Raw genomic sequence first — 23,611 nt, 5'->3', positions numbered from 1 at the left:
GAACGTCCAGACTCCTCACTCTCACCTGAACGGTGAACTCAGGGGAAGTGACACCCCTTCTCACCCTGAAGACTGCAGGAGGCCCTGCAGCCTCAATTTCTGGAGGTCCACTTAGACCTTAGGTCCCCCAGACCCATCCAATGAGCCTCGTCCTCCCAGACCCTCAAAGAATACTCGGTTCATCTCCCCTAACCCCCACCCCCTGCATCCCCAACGCCGCAGACAACCACACGCGAACTCGGCGGCCCCGCCTGGAAGATTTTGAGTTTTATAGCAAACCATATAGTACAGACCCGGGGCCCAGGGGCCCAGCCCGGCTGGGTCCCCCACTTATCCCTCGCTGGGCTGCCTCCTCCCCCTCCCCCAAGCGGCCCCATCCTCAAGCCTTCTGCGAATCCCCAGGACCCCCTCCCCTCCGGCCTTTGGTCCACCCAGTCCCTCCCCCCCACCCGCGAACCTCCCTGTTACCTGAGGTATGTGGATATTCCCCCCTCCCCAACATGGTCCAGTCTGGCTCCCCAGGGAGACCTGGGCTGAGGGGCGGGAGCTGGCCCCGGCCCCTACCCCTGGCTCCCAAAGCCCCGCCCCGGCAGAGGAAGGGGCGCGAGAGGGCCAAGAGTCGTTACTAAGTTCCCATGGCAACTAAGAGGGGCCATTTCCAGCCTTAGCACTGGCTTTGGGAGGTGTCCATTGGCTGCTAATTCCATGGCAACCAGGAGTGGCAGTTCCCTGGGCAAATGGGATACAAGGTTCCATGACGATGAAAGAGTGGGAAGAGCCAAGCTGGAGGAGTCCCATCTTCCCCATCACTGGGCCGGCCCGCCGCCCCCTACCCTCACCTCAGGGTCAGGAGGGGTGGAGCTGCTCAATACAGTAAAGCAAGAGAGCCTGGGCTGGTCCAGTCCGAACTCGGTGGTCCACCAGTCCAGTCTCAGTCCAAGCTGGTCCAGTCCCCTTAAGCTCTGGCTCCCCCAGGTCCGAGGTTCCCCCGGTTCAAGTAACACTTCAGTACAGATGAATGTTCAAGTATAGTGCGGGGAGGCAGGTAGGGGGCTGGGGTACCCCTCACCACTCCCCAGGGCGCGCTGAACAGCGGGCAGGCCCGCGGGCCCCACTCCTCAAGATAGCTGCCATTGTCAGTGACTTTCAAGGAGTCAGGGTTGGGGAGAAGGAACTGAAATCCGGGGAGGGAGGAAGGAGAGGGGTGACCCCGAGGGGCTACTACCACCCTCCCTGCACCTGCTCTTGCCCCCCGCCCCTCACTCAGTCCTGTTGCTTTCCCCCTGGTTCCCCGAGTCCCCTCATCTCTGACACCTGGATCCCCAATTGCTCCTCTGGTTTCCCTTTTTGGCCCCCCCACCCTACCCCCCCAACTCCAAGTATCTGGTCTTTGTTCCCTGAACCCCTGATGGTCTGCTCTCTGCCCACCCCCCACCCCCCAGCCCATCCTCCACCTCCCCCAGCCCCCTGCTCCCAACATCCTGTGTGCAGATACTCTCCCCATTCATCCCCCCCTCAAACTGCACCTCAACCCCCCTCCCACCAGCCCTTTGGCTCAGCGCCCCCCAGTACCTCTGACCCGCTTCCCCCAGGGGATGGTCGATGAAGCAGGTGGAAGGGGGAGGGGATGGGAAGAAGAGACCCCCAGAGATATCAGTGCAGGGGGTAGAGAGTGGGGGAGGCTGGCTCGAGTCCCTGGGCAGGAACCCCAAGTCGTAAAACTCAGGAATCCCAAGTCATGAGGTGGGTGACCTGGCCTCCTGGCAGGGGTGAAATGAAGGCCTGAGGTCCAGGCTCCTGATGAGTCCTGGGGGAGGGTGGGGGGCACCCAACTAGCTGTCCTTGAGAAGCAGCTTCTCTTCTGGGCAGCGGAAGGGGCCAGGGGGCCCGGCGGCTGCCAGCCGGGCACAAGCTTCCGGGGAGAGCTGGCGGCAGGAGCGCAGGTCGAGACGGCGGAGGCGCGGGCAGCGGCGGAACAGCGGGAGGCAGTGGTCCGTGAGGCGGTGACAACCTGGGGGTGGGGCGACGGCAGCTGAGACCAGAAGGTGAGCAGGGGGTCCACCCGGACCACAGGGCCCAGGAGGCTGGAAGGATGGAGAGATAAGGGACGGCGCTTACCGGCGAGATTGAGGTGTACCAGGGTCTCTCGGAGCGGGGAGGTGGGGGCCGTGAGGAGGTGGACACTGGGATCCCCAACGTGGGCGCAGTGGCTCAGGTCCAGGGCGCTCAGCTGGGGTGCGTGGCGCAGCAGGAGCCGCAAGGAGGCGTCCGTCAGCTCCAGGCCGGCCAGGCGCAGCTCTGCTACCCCCTGCAGCCGGCCTCGGCTCTCCGTTTGCCCTGCGGTAGGCAGAGAAGAGGTCACCACTGTGGACCGCTCCCATCCGTGCACCGGCTATGTCTCCACCCTCCTCCCTCACCAACCCCTGACCTGCTCCCAATCTAAGGGAACCTCAACTTGCATTTTCTGCGTGGCTCGTGGCTTGCTCTTCTCCCCCAAACCACACAAGCCGCCATCATTTCATCTGTCTCCTCACACTGCCTCCTCAGGGAGGCCTCCACGATTATGCCATTCGGAACCATAACATTCCACGTACTCCAACTCCTTCCCTGCACCTTCTCCTCTTTTTCTCACTGACATATTTTTTCCTCTCCCACTAGAACAGCAGTCCCCAATCTTTTTTGCACCGGGGACTGGTTTCATGGAAGACAATTTTTCCACGGACAGGGCTGGGGGGGTGGGGGTGGGGGACGGTTCAGGTGGTCATGGGAGCGACCGGGAGCCATGGGGAGTGATACTGGCGGTTGGGGACCCTTGCACCAGAATGCCCCTTCCAGGAAGGCAGGAGTTTTTGTCTGTCTTGTTCTTGATCTGTGCACAGGACCTGGGACATAGATGCTTGTCAATATATAGTCACTCATCCAACAAATGACATCCCCAACAGGACGGCCCCCTGTCCCACTTCCTCACTTATCAAAAGACAGAGATTCTCACAAGGGAGAAAGGGGGGCGGGGTGACAACTGGGAGAGGGGGCTTGACGCAGACACACTACTGATACTGTGTATCAAACACGTAAGCAATGGGAACCCACTCTACCGCTCATGGAACCTCCCTCCTCAGTGCTCTCCTGCCACCTAAAGGGGAAGGAAATCCCCAAAAGAGGGGATGTATGTTTGTATACATATCGCTGACTCACTCTGTTGTGCAGCAGAAACTAACACAACATTGGAGAGCAACTATACTCCAATAAAAATTAATTTAAAAAAAGAGCAGTTCTCAAATATGTGAGACCACATCCCTCTTCTGCTGAAAACTCTCCAAGGGCACCTCAGAGAAGTCTAATCTACTTGGGAGAACATTCGAGTTCCTACAAGGTCTCACCCCTGTCTCGGCTCCAAATTCCTCTCCCTCCTTCAGAAACACTTGAGCCAAACTCCACAGGGGACCCTGTTCAAGGCCACCTGTGTTCAGTCCCCTGCCTGGCCAGGGTCCCTGGCTTTCCCATCTGAGCTCAGAGGCCTCTCCTTCCTCCAGCTCTGGGGTAGAAGAGCTCCTACCCTTCATCTCTGCCCCCAAAGCTTTCCTTTATATTGTATCTACCATGATCCTGCATTTCCATTTTTTTTATCTATGCTTGACCACACACTGTAGGCCAGGCAGCGGCTAAGTGGCAGCCTGCCCCTAGCCCAGTGGCTCTCCAATTAGAGAGAGAGAGAGAAAGAAAAAACGAGAGGGAGACAGACAGACAGAGACTAACTAATCTCCCTGGGCTGCTGGGTAAAACCAATTGCTGGCCCCGCCCCCAGGCAGTCTAACAAGTTCTCCTGGGACTTCCCTGGAGGTCCAGGTTAAGACTCTGTGCTTCTACTGCATGGGGCATAGGTTCACTCTGGTTGGGAAACTAAGATCCTGCATGCCACATGGCATGGTCAAAAAAAAAATCCAGACAAAGGAAAAACCAAGTTCTCCAGCAACGCTGAGCTGCTGGTCCCAAGACCACGCTTTAAGAACCACAGCCTCGGGAGACAAGTTTTCTGATCATCATTCCTGTTTATAGATGAGAACACTCAGGCTTACATCCAGCTACACAAGCCAGCTACACAAGGTCACATGATTATGGATGAACAGAGCCAAGACACCAGGCCTTGTGACTCGGGAGTCCTAACTCTTAACCACAATGCTATCAGCTTTCCAGGCCCCGGCCTCACCCTGAGATAAATAAACTAGATCATACAACACCAAGTCAGGGAACTAGCCTGCACGAGTGTTCTATGGATCTGCAAAGTGTTCACATTTTTCTTAATGACTGATGCTACATAAGAGGTATGTGTGAGTCGCTCACTCCTGTCTGATCCCATGGGTTGTAACCTACCAGGCTGCTCTGTCCATGGACTTCTCCAGGCAAGAATACTGGAGTGGGTAGCCATTCCCTTCTCTAGGGGATCCTTCTGACTCAGGGGTCAAACTCGGGTCTCCCACATTGCGGGCAGATTCTTTACCATCTGAGCTACCAGGGATGCTACATAGAGGGCCATTTTTATAAAGAAACTTTGACATGGAGCTTTTCCCTGAAAAATTGTAAGATCGAGCATCACTGGGCTACCCCATTCACCCCACAACGATGCTGAAGCTGGGTGGCAAGGTGTAGTCCCTAACATCCTGCACCAAGCTCACCACTTCTGTAACCTGCCAGGCCACCTCTGGGCACCTACTTGGCAAGCTCTGAATTCTCTCCTTTTCACTTTGAGGAGCTGACAGCCTGGAGCGGAGATATACCTGCTGATGCCCTCACCCTCAGGCCACAGCTAAAGGCCAACAGAGGGAAGCGGATGAGAGAGGTCTTGTGTGGCTGGGGCAAGGCAAGTGGGCTCAAGGAGGATTTCACTGAGGTGGGCCTTCAGGGATTTATTTGAACAAGAAGGAATGGGGGAGGGAAGCGTAGCCAGGCAGAGAACAGCAGGGGCAAAAGCAAGGAAGTAGGGATGCCACACGAGGACAGGAAGCCAAGGGGATAGACGTGGGCGTAGAGGACTTCCATGGTGCTCCAGCAGTTAAGAATCCACCTGCCGAATCAGGGGACATGGATTCAATCCCTGGTGCAGAAAGATCCCACATGCAAGGAGCAACTGAGCCTGTGAGCCACTACTGAGTCCAAGCACCAAAACTACTGAAGCCCGTGTGCCCTAGAGCCCCTGCTCTACAAGATAAGCCACTGCAATGAGAAGCCTATGCATTGCAACAAAGAGTAGCTCCCGCTTGCTGCAACTAGAGAAAGCCGGAGTGAAGCAACAAAGACCTAGTGTAGCCAAGGGGGGGTGGGTAAAAATGTGGGGAGAGTCTCAAGGAGCATATTAGGCTTGGGGGGCCTGGACGGCTCACCTTTGCGAGCTCCTGCTAAAGGGGCTTAGACTGAAGTCAATTCAAGCAGGAGGAGATGGAGTTGGTCTGCCAGGCAACCGGCATGTTCTCACCTCACGGAACGCACTGTTCTCAACGCTCAGTCCAGCTCCAGGAAGAGAGGGCCACGGGTGGATGCTCAGATTTGGCCTGGCCTGTGTAACTTGCAGCTGTCACTCAAGCCCTCTGGGGCCTCACCCAGAAATCCTAGTTCCTTCTCTACTCCCCTTCCAAGACTGCTGTGAGGGGGATGGGGTGGCAAGAAGGGAGCCATGAGAGAGAGCAGCCAAAGCAAGGTGCTGGGGTGAGTTGACAGTCCTTGACCTCATGGAGCTTAAGAACCTTGTAGAAGGAGACAGATTTTAACCAAATCAGTATGCTAGGAGGGGACTGCTCTCTGGAAGAAGGACTCTCATCTCAATGGAGGAGGAGATCTTGGAGGGCTTCTAGGAGGAAGTAACATTGATGCTGAGGCCTAAAAAGCGGTTGGGTATCAGGTGAAGGAGGATAAAGCATTCTAGGCAAAGAGGAGTAGGCAAAGGCCCTGGAGCTGGAGGAAACTTGGCAAGGAGGCTGAGGTGGCTGAAATGTGAGGATAGCATAGGTCAGTGGGAGCCAGACCAGTGGCCTTATTGACCATGGTAAAATACTGATCTGCATCCAAAGAGCACCAGGGAACAATAAGAACGAGTGGAGAGCATGGGGTGACGTGGACAGACCAGATCTTCTGGGTGGTTCCCCGGCTTCATTATGGAGAACAGACTGGTGGGGACCTGGGAAAATGCTGAGTATCCCAGCTCCTTGCTAGAACTAGACAAAGAGCCCCAGGCCTCAGCACTCCCACCTCACACCTCAATAGGACCCCCAAAGTGACCAGGTTGGTGCTTACCAGACCAGCCCCAGTTCCCAGCATCCCCTCTTTGCCAATATGGCTCCCAGGCCTCACAAAACTGCTTATTCCTTCACACTCCCTGGGAAAATCCTGTCTCTTTCAGGACTCAATTCAAATAGCACCTCCTTAAGGAGGGCTTTTCTCATGCCCTCCTTCCCCACCCCCGCCACCCTCTCACCGACCACAGCCATTAGCACGTCATGCCCTTCTATGTCTGCATGACTGGGGTTCTACCAGTGTGGGGAATGGGGCTCACTCAGTTTGAGGTCTCCAGGGCCCTACCCAGGGCCGGGCCCAGAGGTTACGTGCCATGAAGCTGACTTTACCTGGTGGCAGGGGCCGGGGCCAGAGCAGGGTGAAGAGGTGGCTGGGGTCTGACTCAGGAAATGAAACCGCCACCTCCACACAACCGTGCAAGTCAGCTGGCTCCCTCATTTCTGCTCTGCTCCCTCAGAAAAGTCCTCATCATTTCACTTCAGGGCAAGAAGATCTAGGGTCCAGTTCTACTGCTCAATCATATCTTTGCTGGGCCAACACATGAATTTTAAAAAGAATCTGAATTACGCGCCATCATTTAAAAACCGGGATATTTCACAGAAGATCCTTTGTCTGGCTCCTCTTGACAAATGGAACTGACCAGCCACCCCAGGCCTGCGTTCTTCCACAGCAGTCCCACTGTTCCCCCTGGGAGAAGTCTCCCCTAATAGTGCCCACCACACCCAGAGATTTTGCTCACAATCCCCTGGCTTCTCCTAGAATTCTGTGTCATCCTCCTGTCCCACACTGCGTTTCATCCCCTAATTATCTTCCCCTCTGGAAGTCAATCCCATCCCCTCAGCTCTGATCACAGGGCCCAGCACACAGCAGGAAAGTGAATGAATGAACATGGGCCAAGCAGGGTCTGTCTCCTCAACCTCACAAGCTCTATCCGTTCTCCAAATCCTTTTAACACCCAGCAGGAATCGGAAGAGACCGTGGAAGCCTCACCCCCCAGCCTGTCCAAACCCTCCTACAAAGGAGCCAAGAGAGGCCACACCTGGCTTGGTGTCTGGCGGAGGCAGCAGCAGCTCGCGGAGCTGGGAGTCTTTAACATCCTCAATCCAGCGGAGGTCCAGGAGCCGCAGGGCCGGCAGTGGGGCTGAGCCCAGGGCAGAGACAGAGAGCCAGGAGCAGCCAGACAGCACTAGCTCCTGCAGGCCTGGGGGAGCAGGGAGGTCCCCGGAAACAGGTGCTAGGAGGGGTCCGTCCCAGGTCTGTTCCCTTCCCTCACCCCACCCCACCTCACCACGTGGCACTACCTTGCAGTCGGTTCAGAAGCCACATGAGCTGCTTCTTGGAGACACCTGTCCAGCTGAGGTCCAGGGCTCGAGGCTGGCGGCGAACCACACCACTAAGCATGGGCGGGGTCAGTGACTTCCTCCGGCTCAGGTCCATCCGAGGCCACAGACGCTTGTCGTAGCACCTGTTGGCCACAAGGGGGAGACAGAGACCTCAGTCCTCAGCTCACAGTCTCAGGGAACCTACAATCCCCACCCTGGTTCACCCCAGCTCTCTCCTGGTCCATACCAAACAGCAAGGGTGGGCAGGAAGCCCCAGGTCCCAGGCCAAGAACACTACGTTTGGGGTTCAACTCCATCACTAATTGGATGTGAGTCTTAGGCAAGCCCATTCCTCTCCCTGGGCCTCAGGCCTTGTTTATAACACAAAAGATGATAGTCAACAGGTGGGCCTTGCCCACGAGGTGGTTTTAAGATTAAACGGGGTTATTACAGTTAGTGGACCTTACAGGGACTTTCCTGGTGGTTCAGTGGTTAAGAATCTGCCTTCCAATGCAGAGGACATGGGTTTGATCCTTGGTTGGGGCACTAAGATCCCACATGATGCCGTGGGATACCTAAGCCCATGTACTGCCATTAGAGAGCCAGCAGGGGGCACCTGGATAAGCTGCGTGCTGCAACTACTGAGGCTGTGTGCTCTAGAGCCCGAGCATCACAACTAAAGAAGGCCTCACCCTGCAGTGAAGATCTAGCCCAACCAAAAAAAAAAAAAAAAAAAATCTATAGTGAGTGGGCCTAAAGCTTCCAAAGCATTGTGCCAAAGACACACGCACTCTACACACTGTATTTGATGGAGACCCAAAGAGATCCAGCAGCAGCCCCCATCCTCTGCCTCGGGCTTCTCACCAGTTATGGTGGCTGTGGGTACTTCTCAACCTCTACTAATTCCTGCCCGTGATCCGCGTCTGCTCATCCTGAGGACCAGCTGCCCAGGGCTTGACTTACTAGTCTGTGACTACTGTGAGCCTCCAGCCAGAATGGAGACTTCACCAGGGCAGCCCTGGCTTCTTCCTCTTAGCACCCCTAGTGCCCAGCACTGGGCCAGGTGTAGGTTACCTGCTGTACATCTGTTGCATGAATGGATGATCCCAAGCCGAGTGTGGACCACCCAAAGCTCCCACGGAGCACCCCTACCACACACTTCATTCATGGCTTCCCAGTGATTCGGTCAGTGTTTATGGAAGGCCTAGTAGGTCCCAGTTGTTGAAACTACAAAGATGAATGAGGCCTGCATCAAGTGAAACAGGTTGGTCCCCAGCAACTCTGACAGCCTTGATGAGACCAACATGCAGGGAACTGGAGAAGGGCTTCCCAAACTGATGTTACCAGGGAACCCTTCCCCATCTCTGCCAAAGTCATCTACCAACACACTGTAGTATTGGGTTGGCCAAAAAGTTCATTCAGGTTTCCCTCCACGTAAGCTGTTATGGAAAATTGAACAAATTTTTTTTTGGCCAACCCAATACACTAAAGTTCCTTGAGATGTGGTTTGAAAAGTTTCTTTCAGTACAGTAGTTCAAAGCCATGTCATAAAAGTTCCCACTGGGTAAGATGAACTGTATCAGAAGCAGCAGGGGTGGGGAGGGGAACCAGGAAGCTGTCTCTTATCTCTCTCCCAGCCCCGCTTCTGGAGGCTTTCCTTTCAGGAAGCCCTGGGCTGGGGCAGAGATGCCCAAACTCCAGTCATTCAGTATCCACTTATCTGCAGAACGTAAATTTATCTTTAAATCAATTCTTAAAACCAGCATTTGCACTGAAAACCAGTATAGTTTCACACACATATGTTACACTTAGACATAAACACCACAAAAACAGACTAGGATTATTAAATTCTAGCTAGGTGTTGCTATGGCTTTTGGCTGCCATCTAAAGACTATTTTTGTTAAACAGGGAGGTAAGTATTAGAAAAGTTGTCAAGTGTTTAAGAATCCGCTGGCCAATGCAGGAGATGTATGAGACGCAGCTTCGATCCCTGGGTCAGGAAGATGCCCTGGAGGAGGAAATGGCAACCCACTCCAGGATTCTTGCTGGGAAAATTCCATGAACAGTGGAGTCTGGTGGACTACAGTCCATAGGGTTCCAAAGAGTTGGACACAACTGAGCATGCACGCATCCAAAAGATATAATAGCACCCAATGGAGGAACTTTCTTTTCAAAACTATTAATAATAGAAAGATCAAGCCAAATTTTTGTGCCACTTGCAACTCTCAGGCAAACTTGGGAACCCTTGGGTGACATTTTAGGGAAAGCTGGAAACACATACACCAAGGCTTTGATCCAAAAAACTCCACCCTCTGTCCCACCTCCCACCTCCTACCATTTCCCTTCCTCTTCTAGCATTCTAGCCTCTCCCTCTCCTGGTTCCACCCACTCAAACAATAAACACTTGCAAATCTCTCTGATTCTAAACAGGAAAAGAAAAGAAAAGAAAAAAAAACTACCCACCTTCAATCCAGCTTCTGCCCCTAGGTTCTGTCCCTTATCTCCTTCCACTCCGTGAAATCCTGTTCCATCCAAAACTTCTCTCTGCTCACTCTGACCCAGTCATGAGTTCCAACTCAACTGTCACCACCAACTTGAAGCCCTCCTGGATCTTACGTGGCTAGGAGGGAACCCTTGTCCCCCAAGGGCACACACAGGCCGCCAGCTGTATCTGTATACTGCACTCCACAAGAGCCAGGCCAAACCACCTGCTTACCAACAGACACCTGCTATCTGGTGCCAACCCATTTTGGCACGTGTTTGTCTTTGATGGAACTGCCAACCAACCCGGATCCCTCAGGGCTCAGCTCCAGTGCTTCCTCTTCCAGGAAGTCTCTCCTGATTTTTCTTGGCTGCAGCTAATTTGTCCCTTTGCCCTTGGATGACCAGAACACTGGGTTTAAAATCTCAGAGTGGCAGCCAACAGTCACTGAGGGCCCCCTACTGATACTAAGTGTCGAGACACTGAACAGTAAGGAAACGGGGGAGGCAGCCGAGTCTTACAGTAACTGGGGCAACAAGGGACATGATAAGAGCCGGTGAGAAACTGGGACGGGGAGGTTCCCAGGGAGGCAGTGCCAGATCTGAGACTTGAAGGAAGGCAACAGTTGGGGCTTCCCTAGCGGTCCAGTGGTTAGGACTCTGTGCTTCCACTGCAGGGGGCACAGGTTTGATACCTGCTTAGGGAACTAAGATCCTGCATGATGCACAGCAGTAGTTAATTCTAGTGAGGGGAGGAGGAAGAAGATTTGAGTTCAGATAAGGAAGAACCAGCGTCCTGGCCAAGTACACAGGGAAAAAAAAAAAAAAAACAGGAGAGCTCTGAGAACCTTAGGCAGTAGGAACAAAAGGCGATTCATCATCTCACCTTAACAATGAGGATGACGAAGACGATGACTCCAGCACGAATACCTCATGTTCACCCATGAAAACCCATGTTCACCAAGGGTTTACTGCGTTCTACGCCTTACACATTTAACCTCACAACAGCCCTAGGAGGTGAATACTATAATCGCCATCTCCTTTTTAGAGGTCAGGAAAATGAGGTCCAGGGAGGTTAGGAGACTGATTTCAAGGTCCCACTTTGATTACATGGTAGCAAAGCCAGGTGGAAGAGCAAGCTGGTCTGGATCGAGAGCTCCAACATGGAGAAGAGGCAGGGGCGAGGCTACGGAGGACGGCCAGCCCAGGGTAGGGGTGTCTTGGCCAGGAAGGTTGGAATGCCAGGCTGGATGAACATGGGCACAGAGCTCCAAGGTGCGGAGTGTGAGCGGTGGGGACTGAAGCCCCAGCTCTGCCGCCTCTGTGCTCGGAGTGACCTTAGGCAAGTCACTTGCTCTCTCTGGGCCTCCATTTGCCAAACCATAAAATGGCGTAAAAGCAGTACTGATTTCACAAGTTTGCTGCAAAAATGAAGGGAGAGTAAATTAACTCTAGTTTCATTTTTTTTAAAAGTGATTTAAAATAATTAAATGAAAAATGTTTTTAAAAAAAGGTGGGGGGAGACGATGCAGAGGAAGTGTTTAGTGCAGTCACTGTTCTTGTCCAAATGTCCAACAGGACCATGGAAGCTTGTTGCGAGGGTGACAGGGGGCCATAGACAGGTTCTTCCTAGACTAGGGTATGCACGCTCAGTCACTAAGTCGTGTCTGACTCTTTGTGACCCTATGAACCAGGTTCTTCTGTCCATGGAATTTTCCAAGGAAGAATACTGGAGCAGGCTGCCATTTCCTTCTCCTGGGGATCTTCCTGATCTAGGGAATCGAACCCACATCTCCTGCACTGGTAGGCACATTCTTTACCACTGAGTCACCTGGGAAGCCCTCTTTCTAGACTAGAGAATGACACTTAGGTAATAGGTTGGAAGAAGTCCAAGGCCAAGGCATCCATCACCCAGGGGAGGCCAAGCCTGATGGCCAAATGCCCTACCCCACTCCCTTTCCCCTTGACTCCAGACACCCCTGACCAACTCAGCCCACCTCCAAAGTTGAGTCCAAAACCTCCCTCTTGCAGAGGCCCTCTGGAGCCACAGAGCTAGACCAGCCCAAACTGCTACCCGTAAGGACTTCACAGCTTCCCAGGCTCCAACCCAAGCCACTTCTTCCTTATCAGCTCTCTGGGCTCCTTGCTGGCATTGAGGTCCTTCCATCCATCCATCAGTGTTTAGTCCCAAATCCAGCTGACTTGACCAGGCAGTGTAGTCCCTTCCTTGCTCATTTCCAGTGAAGTCTCCACCCTCTTCCCTGGGACTCTGCAACTCCCCCAGGCTTCGCCTCCCCCCACCACCCCACCTCCCTCCCCTGACCTGGGCAGATCACTGTGCCTCCCATTTTCAAGAGAAGATGGAAGCCATCTGACGGGAATGCCTGCAACTTCCTGCTCTCCCACCTACAAATTTCTATCCAGTTCCACCTTCGCTGCCTCTTTTTCACACTCCATCCTGATTTCCTCACTTTCATTCATTCGACAAGTGTTTTTTCAGTACCTCCTGTAAGCCAGGTATCCTAGAAACTAGGGACATGGCAGAGAACAAACAGATCAAGTCCAACCTCAATTCTAGACGACCTGGTTCCAGTGCCCTCACCCCCACACAACACAGCAGAAGATAGCCAGGCCTACTTGGAGCAAAATCCAACTGACACTTCTGGTCCTTGATCTCCCATGACCTCTCGCCAACACCCAACCCTGTTCTCTCCTCAATCTCTCCTTCGGGACACACTCGGCTCGCAATCCCCTCCAAGTCTCTTGCAGTCCTTTCTCTAACTCACAAGTGCTGACATTCTGATTTCTGTCCTCTTCCTTGAAGTTGCTATCTATAGGTTAAAAACTCCCGAACTTGGATCTTTCTTTTTAGCAACAGACCTGTACCTCCAGGTGCTCTTCTGTTAGTTCCTGATGGGCCCAAAGGCCTTTCAGACCAAACCTGGCAAATGTGAGCACTTGGCTTGACCCGGGAACCTGCCCCGGCTAAGTATTCCCAAGCTTGGGCCATGATCTTGCTGCCCATCCAGGCTCATGGACCAGAAACCCAGTTGCTTGTCACTCTACTGCCACCAAATCCAAGTCATCCTGCTTCTTAAGTTCTCAACTCCAGTCCCTCCTCTTCATCCCCCCAGGCCCTGCCTCTGTGCCCAGGTTGACAGAGCCTTTGGACTAGTCCCACTGTGCCCCCCTCAGGCCCTTGTTCAGCCCTACCCTCATTCTGCTCATCCAAAACCACCATTTTGTTGAGCATTTAGCACCCTTTAGCGATTGTGCTAAATATTTTCCAAGAATTACCTCATTTCATCCCTACTAGGTATTGATATGAACCCAGACTACAGATAAGAAAACTGAGGCCCTGACAGGTATAGCAATCGACCTGTGGCCACTCATCCAAGAAGTACAGGAGTCACAGGTGACGAAACCCATGGGTTTTAAAAAAACGCCTAGGCCCAAGCAGAAAACCACCATCCAGTCCAGCTTCTCTGCTTCATCCACCTGCAGTCATGAGTCTCCCCTTGCGACAGAAATTGGGTCTTCATCAGTTCTGGGTCCCATGTACCAAGCACAGAGCTGGCCCTGACCAAGAGGCCTTGGCAAACCTCTAGAGGTGGAGGAGGTGATCCCAGCAACTGCTGTAACTACTTGTTTCTACTATGTTGCAGGTTGACTGAAAACTCTTCCAAGGGCACAGATCTGAGTTCCCAGAATGTTAAAAGTCTGTGCTTTCAGTAAATATTTGTAGCTGAACCAGTGATAATGATTGCTGTTAAGGCACTAAGAAGTTTCTATTTCCTAGGTACTGTCCTCAATTCTTTATTGTATCAGCTCACAAAAACACTCATGAAGTAAATGCCTTGGTTCCTGTTTTAACAGATGAAGAAACTGATGCACAAACTGATGCGCAGAGAAGGAAATAGGCTGATAGCATACAGCTCAGCAAAGATTCTACTATGGAGGACTTTTCCTGGGGGTCCAGGTTCAAACCCTGGTCAGAGAACTAGATCCCACATGCCCCAGCTAAGAGCTCACAACTAAAATCTGGTGAAGCCAAACAAACAAACAAACAAAAAAAGAATGTTAAAAAAAAAGATTCAACTATGGGTAATTTCTCTCCAGAGCCTGCCTTCCCCTCCACGTAGCTCTGTAGCCTCCACAGACCAGCAAGTGTGAACAAGTACACCAGAATCCTAAGGAAAAGGACTGGGGTTTAAGGTCAGCCACTGCCTGCACTGATTTCTAGTGTCCCTCACAACCCGCCTCACAGGGCTGCTGTTAGTATGAGGAACATATCAACTAATGTGTGCACATCCCAACCGGATGCCCGGGCCACAGGAAGGGTCTGGGGAAAAAACCTGGATTTATTCACTTAATAAAATTGTTTTGAGCACCTACATTACCCTTTGGGCTTCCCTGGTAGCTCAAACAGGAAAGAATCTGCCTGCAATCCAAGACACGGGGGTTCAGTCCCTGGGTTGGGAAGATCCCCTGGAGAAGGAAATGGCAACCCACTCCAATTTGCTTGCCTGGAGAATTCTATGGACAGGAGCCTGGCGGCCTATAGTCCATGGGGTTGGCAAAGAGTCGGACACGACTGAGCGACTAACACACATTACCTTTTGTCCTGTGCTGAGAACATGAAGATAAAACAGATATGGCATTTGCCCCAAATACTCACATGGGAACATGAAAATGAATGAAGGCTGTCAATGCAGAAAGCCTCTATGTGCTCTTTTGGGGTGTGGGGGGGAGTGTTGGAGGAGAGCTGGGGGTGGGGGGTGTCAGGGACAGGACGGAAGAGTAAGACCAGGGGTTGGAGAGGCTGACCCACGTTCCTATAGAAACAAGACTCAGGAGGCAGTGGGGAGATGGGAGGAGGGTAAGTGGAAGGTGCTGGTGGTGGCTCCAGGCCACAAAGAAGTTCCAAGCATAATGAGGAGGCCCAAATATGCCTGCCACTTGGGGAGCAGGGGCCGCTCAGCAAAAGGCTTTCTGCTTTTTTAGTTGTGCCACATGGCTTGCAGAATCTTCGTTTCCCCACCAGGGATTGAATTCATGCCCTCTGCAGTGGGAAGTAAGGAAGCCCCGTAAAGGGCTTCCTTAGGTGTGCATGCACGTGTGCTAAGTTGCTTCCATCGTGTCCCACTCTCTGCGACCCCACGGACTGTAGCCCACCAGGCTCCTCCATCCATGGGATTCTCCAGGCAAGAATACTGGAGTGGGTTGCCATGCCCTCCTCCAGGGGATCTTCCCCATCCAGGGATCGAATTTGAGTCTCCTGCACTGGCAGGCAGATTCTTTACTGCTGAGCCGCCTGGGAAGCCCCTTCTTCTGTGTTAGTGGGATCAATTTAAGACTGTCCTCAGAAGAGAGAGGTGAAAAGCAAGTGAGAGGATGCGGGTACAGCAGTCAGCACTATACTTGGCACATATTAAACACTCATAAGTAACAATTTTAAGGAGAAAGGTTCTGGAGCCAGAAGGACCAGGTTCAAATTCCTGGTTCTACTGTTTCCTCTCCACGTGACCTTGACCTCAGCTTCCTCTGAAAATGAGGATAACAATACCCACCTCACAGAGTTGTTGTGAGGGTTCAGTGAGCAAATAAATCAAAAGCAGCCTGGGCACAGTCAATACAGAAGTACCAACTACAGTATGTACATCCTATAGAAGCATCATCAGTACAAGCACCCGGCCCAGAGAGGCTCAGGGACCTGTTGCAGGTCACCCAGCGAGTGAGGAGCGTGTGGGCAATGGAACCTAGGCCTATCCAGGCCACTCACCAGCGGCTCCAAGTCCGGCACACTCGCATGCAAATGCATAGCTCTCGGGGCCCGAGGTGCTGGAAGACACGCAGCCAGGCGGCGCGGGGCAGGGGGTGGTCGGATCCAGCAGCCAAAGGCAGCGTGTCAGGCTCAGGGCTTCGAGGCGGGGGCCGCACCACGTGCCGCTCCAGCTGTGGGGGCCGGGGCGGGGGTGCGGGGCCCAGGGGCCAGCTGAGGAGGGGCCCTCCGCCGCCAGGGCGCACAGCCCGCCGCCCCCCGCGGTTCTCCTTCTCGCCCGAGCTGCCCCGGGCTGGCCGTCGCCCATTCCGGGCCTCGCCAGGAGCCTCATCCTCACTCAGCGATGTGCCTGACGAGTCGGAGTCTGAGTCGGAGTCCGAGGAGGATGAGGATGTGTCGGGCACCCGCTCCAGCAGCTGGCACATCCGCTTGAAGCGCTCGAGCTTCTCCCGCTGGGGTGACGGGGAAGGCACCGCCGGGCCCTCAGCAGAGGCCAAAGGCGGCTTTGGTTTCTGCAGGGAGAGATGGAGGCTGTTCTAGGGCCTGGCACCTGCCTTCCCACCCCCCGACCCCTGAGGAGTCACCGGCGGAATGAATAGCCGGAGGGACAGTCCCGAGTTCCTGCCCTGTGGAGCCTCAGTCAGGTCATGCCCCTCTCTGGACTTCTCACTTTCCTCATCTGTCACAGGAAGGTGCTGATGCAAAGAATGCAAAGACTTATGGGTCTTGATAGCTTAGGAGTTTCCAAAAGCAGTGAGGTGTGGAGAACAGTTACAGATCTAGTTTTGCATATTGACCTGGCTATCAATTCTCTCGGTGACCTTGGGAAGCCCCTTTCTCATCATCTACAACACTGAAGGCTGTACCAAACAACTTCGAGTGTCTCTGCACTGAGACGAGAGTAACAACGATCATCTGGCCCTGGGCGGAGCCTCCCACCCTCGCTGACTCATGACATCCTCACAGGGCTGGGATGCAGTGGCTACTTGGCCCACTCTTTCCAGATATGAGGAAATGTAGGCTCCGAGAGATTATGGAACTTGCCCAAGGTGACAACCTGACAAATGGCAGAGGAAGAATTTGAACGCAGTCAAGCAGACCCTGGCATTTGATGTGTCAGTGCAAAGTGACAGCTGAATGCTAGCTTTCCTGTGTGACCTTGGACAGGTCTTCAAACCTCTCTGGGCCTTACTTCCCTCAAATCTAGTCCCTTTGTAGTTTACAAAACTCAGTTAATGTCATTAAACAGCTTTGTGGCATAGACCGGGTAAGGAAAGTGGTATCATGTCTATTTCACTGATGAGGAAACTGAAGCCCAGAGCAGCTGATAAGCTGCCAAGACCAATCAGCAAGTCAATGGTTGAACAGGGATTTGAACTCAGTTCTTCCCCCTTAAAGGTTTGGAAAGATGAGGCAAATGGGTCAAACGATACCCCAAGGGTTCTTGGCAAGTCTAGGGCTCTTGTGGCCTGGCCCCAACCCACTCTTCCCCTCTACTCTTCCTAGGGGCCCAACTGCCTGCCCATCATGGCCAAGAAGGGGTGGGGTAGGACAAGGTAGGCAGGAAAGGACAGATTTCTGTCTCTAGGATAGAGGGTGGGGCAAAGGAAAGTGGGAAGGGGAGGGAGGAGGTCCCCGGCACACCTCCCAGTTCTCGGGAGGGAGACCAGGGTGGCAGGACGAGAAAGCCTGGCTCGGATTCAGAACCCTGGGGGGCAGAAGGCCGGGGCCGCCTGGGTCCGATCCTCGGAGGAGGCAGGCGTCTCCACCCACCTTCTTCAGGTGCCTCTCTCGGCCTCCTTTCACCTACCAGAGCAAGAAGGAGACAGGGGGCAAGGGAGAAATGACATTAGCCCCTGGTTGGCCACAAAACTAAGATCTATGCTCGCCTCTTAAAACTACAAATCCCAGAAGCCCCCACCTCAGAGAGAACTCTGAGCATGCTCATCTGGTAACCAGTGTCTTGGCTCACTGAGCATGCTCTCATCTCCGCTTTCTTCCCCCTCAGGCCCTTTCTAGCCCCTCCTTCCTCCTCTGCAGCAGCTAATTTGAGCATGCTCTCTCCCTCCTCCCTAAAGCACTCAAAGCTTCCCTATCCAGCGCCAGTAGCTTCTCACCTGTACCTCTCCTCCACACTGAACGTGCACCGTCCTCCCACCTGAAATTCCGAACTACATCTCCCAACAACCCCTGGGGGGAACCCATGAAGCTGAATGTCCCAGGTTCCCCCCAAAAGCAACAGATTACAGCTCCCAAAATCCCTTAGGCTGGATCGAGTGAGCATGCTCCCTGGCTCACCTTTTTCCTTGGGGTAGGGGGCTCATTCCCTGCCTCCCTCTCCTTTCTTTTGGGGGGCCCAGGCACGTCCTCTGGGGGGGGCCCAGCAGGTAAGGGACCTTTGCGCCTGGGTGGAAGTGGTGGAAGTGGCGGCTCCTCCGTCAGCTTCCATCCACTCCCCAGGCTGGCGCCCTCCTCGCCGTTGTCAGCCCTGCGGCGGCCTGGTCCCTCACCTGAATCCTGGAGAGATGGAAGCTGAGGGTGAGGTTCTGCACCAACCCCCGACCTTCTGCCTACCCAGAGCCTGGCACCCACCCAAGCCCCAGCCTCTACCTTGCTGGTCCGGCCTTCCTGGGTGCAGCGAGGGCACTCCCAGCAGTTGGGGATCTCTGCATTGATGACACCCTCAGCCTTCCCCATCTGTAGACAGAGGCAGGGAGTGGATGTCAGGTGTCAAAAAACTCAAGAGGCATCCCACCCCAGCTCCGTACTCCCTGACATTCCGAGCCCCACCCCGGCCTCCAGGGTCGCCAGGACCATCACCTTCAGGCAGCCAGGGTGGACGATCTCATTGCAGATTGTACACTCCATGAGGCTCAAACCAAATTTCTCTTCCTCTCCCTCCACTGTGTCCTCCTTCCCAGCCTCCCCACACAAGAGGCATACAGCTGTGTGTGGGAGCACGGGCTGTTGGGGGAAAGGGGGGTGTCAGGGACCCCAAAAGCAAGCCACAGGAGTAAGACCGTTCTTTCTGGGGACCCCGGCCAGCTGCGAGATGAGGTCTAGAACCCAGGGGGGCAAGCTGGGTCAAATCCTGAATTTGTTCCTTTTTGGCAGTAGGACCTTGAACTGATTTAACCCCCTTATGTCTTTCTCCATCTGTCAAATGGGGCTAGGAAGTTTTTCCTTGCAGGACTGTCATAAAAATGAGATAATGCAGAAAAGGTAGTAGATACACAGTTGTCACTGTTGATGGCTGCATCTGGATCCAGGGCCTGGGTAACCTGATGTGGTAGCTGGCTTTGGGAAAGGAGGGAAGACTATATGCCAAGGTGACAGCAAACTCAGAGAGAGCTGGAGGGAACATGGAGACAGCTTAGGGTGAGTCTCAGTTTGCTCAATGAGCCGTATGGGGGTTGCCCTGGACCCCACAATGAACCCGGTTTTGGCAAGACCCCTGGGAACACTAAGGGCAGCTGGCTGATCTTAGGGAAGGGACTTTAGGAAAAAAATGACTTTAGGAAAAAAATCAGGGGTAATACTGAGTCATATCAAGAAAGTTGTGAGGCAGGCTCAGGGAGGCAGCAGGTGGGGAAGAAGAAAAGTGAGGCAAGAGTCAGGGGACAAAGGAAAACAGGAGGGGCTGTGGGGCAAGGAGACCAGGAAGGGTGACGGCAGGGAAAAAGGGAGGTGGGGTCACGGGGAGCACAGGATGCCGCCGGTCCTATGGCTACTGGGAAAGGACCACTCTCGGGAGCCCTGGGAAGCGCTAAGGTTGAGGAAGGCGGGCACAGCCCCGTGGTTCTTGGATACCTACTGTGGGCTGCTCCTGGCAGCAGGTACATTCTTATCCATGCTGTCTGACCTTTACAACTCAGCAAAGGAAACATTTCACGGAGGAGGTACCTTGAGGGTCACAGTGATTTGCTCAAGGTCAAAGAGTGGGTAAGACAAGCTTCAAATCCGAGACCACTCTCACAGATGAAAAGGAGGCCAAAGAAGGCAAAGACCTATTCCCGGCTCTGGGGAGGGGGTCCAAGGGGGCCCGAGCTTTCTGTGGGTCTCTGCCTCTTAAAGTTGGGAAAAGCCTGAAGGTAGGGAGTGGGAGGGATTCTTCAGTGGACCCTAACATTGGCCCCAGCTTGAAGCTGAGGACAGAAATGGGCCTGGCAGATATGTGAACCAGCCAGTGAATGAATGAGCAAACCTATGGCAACTTTCCATGACCCTCGACGGAGTCACCCCCAGCCCCCCAGATAGGTGCTAGGTCAGCTGGGGAAGGGTGCCCCCTGCAGTGGGGGCAGCACTCACGGCGGTGCACTGCCGCAGCAGGCACGACTGCTTCATGCGCCCGGGCCCCCCGAACTTCTTCATGTCTCGGCAGAAGTGGCAGTCCCCGCACTCAGTTCGCACACAGGCCCGGCAGCGGCGGCAGCGGGTTCGGCGTCGGCGCGCTCCGGCCCCCGGCCCCCGGCTGCTCGACGACATTGGGGGCGTCAGCAACGCCGAGGGCTGTGTGTGGAGGGTGGCAAGGTCAGGGGGGCCCACAGGGACCCTGGCCGGCAAGACTCCTGGCAGCTTTGCCCCCACTCCTAGGCAGCCAGAGCTTGGCTTCCTACCCAGGGAGACAAGGAACAAGGAGGTGCCCCTCCTGCGGAAGGTCAGAGGAACCCCCCTCCCTCTAGGCAAGGCCACCCTCTTCCTGAAGCAGCTCACTTGGCTCCTCCGGGAGCCCTGAGAACTAGCTTCCTGACCTCACTCCTACTCTAACACTTCTTCCATACTCCCGCGCCTGACCCAGGGAGGACGAAGGGACACCGAGAGGGACAAGGGCCTTTCCACGGACATCCTCACAGCGAAGCTCCTGGAAAAACCAGGGGCTCCTTGTCTGTGGAGTCACCTGAGACAGGTCCTAACTCTTCCCCTGTTCTCCAAATGTGCTCCATCCCAGGCTCTCTCCAAGCTGAAACACCCCAAATTTACCTCCTAGATCCCCACAGATTCCTGATCACCAAATCCAGACCTCTCATTTCCATCAGAAACAACTAACCCCCAACTCCTCTTCCCCTAAAGCCTAGATTTCCTCCTCAGATTCAATGGGAACCTGCTCACACAATCTAACCCCTAAAGATCCACCGGGCTGCCCAACTTCCCAGCGCTCACAGACCTTCTTTGAGACGCGGCTGCAGAACTCCTCCATGGCCCCAAATGTCAACTCTGTTCCACACAGAATGCCCTCTGCTCCAACACAGCCTCCTTATGGGTCTCCAGGTAAACCTGGGCAATCTCCCAGATTCCCTGGGATTCTAGAATCCAGCCTGACATCTCCATAGAACTCAAGATGGGCTCATGTGCACCGCCCCCTGCCTCCCAGCTTCCCAAGCTGCTTTCCATCCCTAATTGTCTGGAATCCCTTGGGCTCCTCTTCCCAGGGAAACCAGATCCTCCAAGATCCCACACAGATTCAGCAGGCCTGGAGGGTCTCTTCATATCCAGAGTCTTACCCCAGCTTCCCCCTTTTCAGACCCATCCATGGGGGGAGAGGAGCCCTCCAGCGCTCCAGGGGAGGGGCCTTGGAGGGCTGCAACCGCAGGCGGGGATGAGGGTCTGCAAGGCGAAGCAGGGTCGAGGAAGGAAGGCCAGTTCCCCAGGGTTGAGAGGTAACAGGAAAGAGGGCTGGAGATGAGGAGTTTGGCGCAAAGAGAGGGTGAGGCTGGGGGCGGGCAAGGTAGAGAGAGGCCGGGCTGAGGATGAATGGACTGGGAGCTGCCCAGGTCTGGGGGTGAGGAGGAGCCGCATGAACCCACCTCACACGTGTCCCGGGAGCCATCTCTCCCTTCTCGGCAGCTCCCGGCGGGTCGGCGGCCATCGGCGGCGGGGGGGCCGGGCGGCGCGGGGCGCGGAACGCTCAGAACGCCGGGGTCCACGGCCCCCCGAGGGCGCTCGGCCCCTCCCTCCGGCGGAGGCCGGGACGGCGGCGAGTGCAGATGGGGGGCGCCGGGGGCGAGGCCCTCCCACGGGCTGCGGCGCGGCCCTTCCAGGGGGAGGTCCTGCTCTGGGGGGCTCAGTCCCTCAGTCCCCCCAGGCCAACGGGGGCTCCTCGGGCGCAGGGTGCACAGCTTCTGCCCGGGCCCCACTCAGTGCGGGGGTCCGAGTCCCAGCTCCCCTCCCCCCACCCCGCCCCGCCTCTCCCCAGCGCCCCCGGCCCTTTAACTGGCCCCTTCCCGATGCCCACTGGCCAGGGGTCCAGGACCAGGCCTAGGACCCCCTACCGTTTCCGGGGTTCAAGCCCCGCCCACCGCCGGTTCCCGGGGAGGGGGGGGTCCCTGTAACCTGCCCCCCTCCCCTGGGCCCGCCCCTGGTCTGCGGCCCCCTGCGCTACTGCTACGGGGCGAGCAAAGGGGGGTGAAGGAAGCTGCTGGGCCCCGCCCCCCCAGCCTGCGCGCGCCCCCGCCCTCTCCCCCTCCCCCCTGCGCGCGACCCTCGGGAGATAGAGATTTAAATAAAATTTGAATAAATCCCCTTCCTCAAGCTGGAGGGTGGATGGAAAGGATGGAAGGGGACAGGAAAAGGGGGATGGGGCAATAGGCGTGCCTCAGCCACCCTGGTCCCCCGGCCCCGCGCTGCTTCGGCTCGGGGCCCTGGCCGCCTCTCTCATCCCTCCTGAGCTCCTTCCTCCTTCCTCCTCTCTTCCCCCTCCCCTCCCCTCCCCTCCCTCCTCCTTCCCTCCTCCTCCTCCTCTTTACTCCCTCCTTCTCCCAGAGGAACCCCGCCCCCTGCCCCTCCTTCCCCCACCACCTCCACTTTTCAGGACTAACAAGCGCAAGGCACGACGGAAGTAGTAGTCCGGCGGCCACAGGGGCTACCGTGGGATCAATAGGATGCTGTGGTCAGCGGGAACTACAAACAAGATGGCGGAGGACGTGTAAAGCTCGGAGTGGAGGGTGCCGGGAGTTATAGTCCGGTTGCCCCAAGGCTCCGGCTCGCAGAGTACAGAGGAATGGGAACGATGACTACAAACAAGATGGCTTTCTACCCCAGTCCGACCTCCTTCCCAGGCACTCACACGCCCTCCTGTCCACAACCCTCCGCGTCTGTGATACCTGACGGGAGTCGCAGTCCGTTTGCTGCCTTCCCGCTGCCATTTCTACTCTTCAGGAACAATGGAAAGGTGAAAAGGAACGAGGACTACAAGCAAGATGGCGGAAGAGGGGCGGACACCTGACTAGTAGTCCTTCTTATGAGGTGCGATGGGACTAGTAGTTTCCTAGCCTTCTAGAGTTCCTTAAGAATGGCAGGACCCAGACGATAAGGAGACTACCATAAAAATGGCAGGCGGTGGCCTCACTCTACCACCTTGGAACCTCGCCCTCCTGTAATATCGAAATTCCCCTCCTCTTGGCGCAAAGCTTAACGGGAGTTGCAGTCTTCCCGGCTCCCTTCTATTATCTTCGTTCAGACAATGGAAGGGGAAAGGGGCGGGGTCTACCAGCAAAGATGGCCGCTGGAGGAATGGGGAGACGGTAACCTGGGATATGTAGTTCATTCGCTAAGGCTACTCCCTGTGGAAACAGGAGAAAGGACTACAATAAAGATGGCGGCCTAGCACATCCTCTGCGCCAGTGCCTGCTGGGGGACGTAGTCCCTTCCTTGGCTCAACGGAGAAAGGACGTGGGCTGGTGAAATGTGCATCACTGCCGACAGTCCAAATTGAGAGCGGGCGAAAACGAGACTCTCTCCTTCT

The 23,611-nt window shown here is 55.0% G+C and overlaps 1 protein-coding gene across 5 annotated transcripts; it reads right to left on the bottom strand.

Moving 5' to 3' along the window:
• Nucleotides 1-246: 246 nt before the first annotated feature.
• On the bottom strand, nt 247-23,611 carry FBXL19 (F-box and leucine rich repeat protein 19). Of its 5 annotated transcripts, none has more exons than XM_043914780.1 (11): nt 22,971-23,590; nt 20,179-20,379; nt 18,691-18,834; nt 18,481-18,567; nt 18,169-18,387; nt 17,515-17,676; nt 15,871-16,382; nt 7,587-7,750; nt 7,325-7,486; nt 2,119-2,337; nt 247-2,011 (listed from the first exon to the last, which is right to left on the bottom strand). In XM_043914780.1, the coding sequence occupies exons 1-11, from the start codon at nt 23,010-23,012 to the stop codon at nt 1,833-1,835; spliced, it is 2,091 nt and encodes a 696-aa protein (XP_043770715.1). In that variant the 5' UTR covers nt 23,013-23,590; the 3' UTR covers nt 247-1,832. The 5 variants fall into 5 exon arrangements, with proteins under 5 accessions (XP_043770715.1, XP_043770716.1, XP_043770720.1 ...); XM_043914781.1 differs by having other exon boundaries at nt 17,644-17,676; nt 22,971-23,584; XM_043914785.1 differs by lacking the exon at nt 22,971-23,590 and adding an exon at nt 21,675-22,000.

The sequence above is a fragment of the Cervus elaphus genome, chromosome 10 (assembly GCF_910594005.1).
Source record: "Cervus elaphus chromosome 10, mCerEla1.1, whole genome shotgun sequence".
In the NCBI taxonomy this organism is placed as follows: domain Eukaryota; kingdom Metazoa; phylum Chordata; class Mammalia; order Artiodactyla; family Cervidae; genus Cervus; species Cervus elaphus.
This window is presented reverse-complemented; position numbering and strand designations above follow the sequence as displayed.

Excerpts from the sequence above, each read along its gene's own strand:
- FBXL19 (XM_043914780.1), bottom strand. The coding sequence starts at position 23,012 with ATGGCAGCGGGAAGGCAGCAAACGGACTGCGACTCCCGTCAG. Across the intron at positions 20,380-22,970 it reads CGGACTGCGACTCCCGTCAG|CCCTCGGCGTTGCTGACGCC; the intron begins GTATCACAGACG and ends CTCCACACACAG. Across the intron at positions 17,677-18,168 it reads CCCCTACCCCAAGGAAAAAG|GTGAAAGGAGGCCGAGAGAG; the intron begins GTGAGCCAGGGA and ends TTGCTCTGGTAG.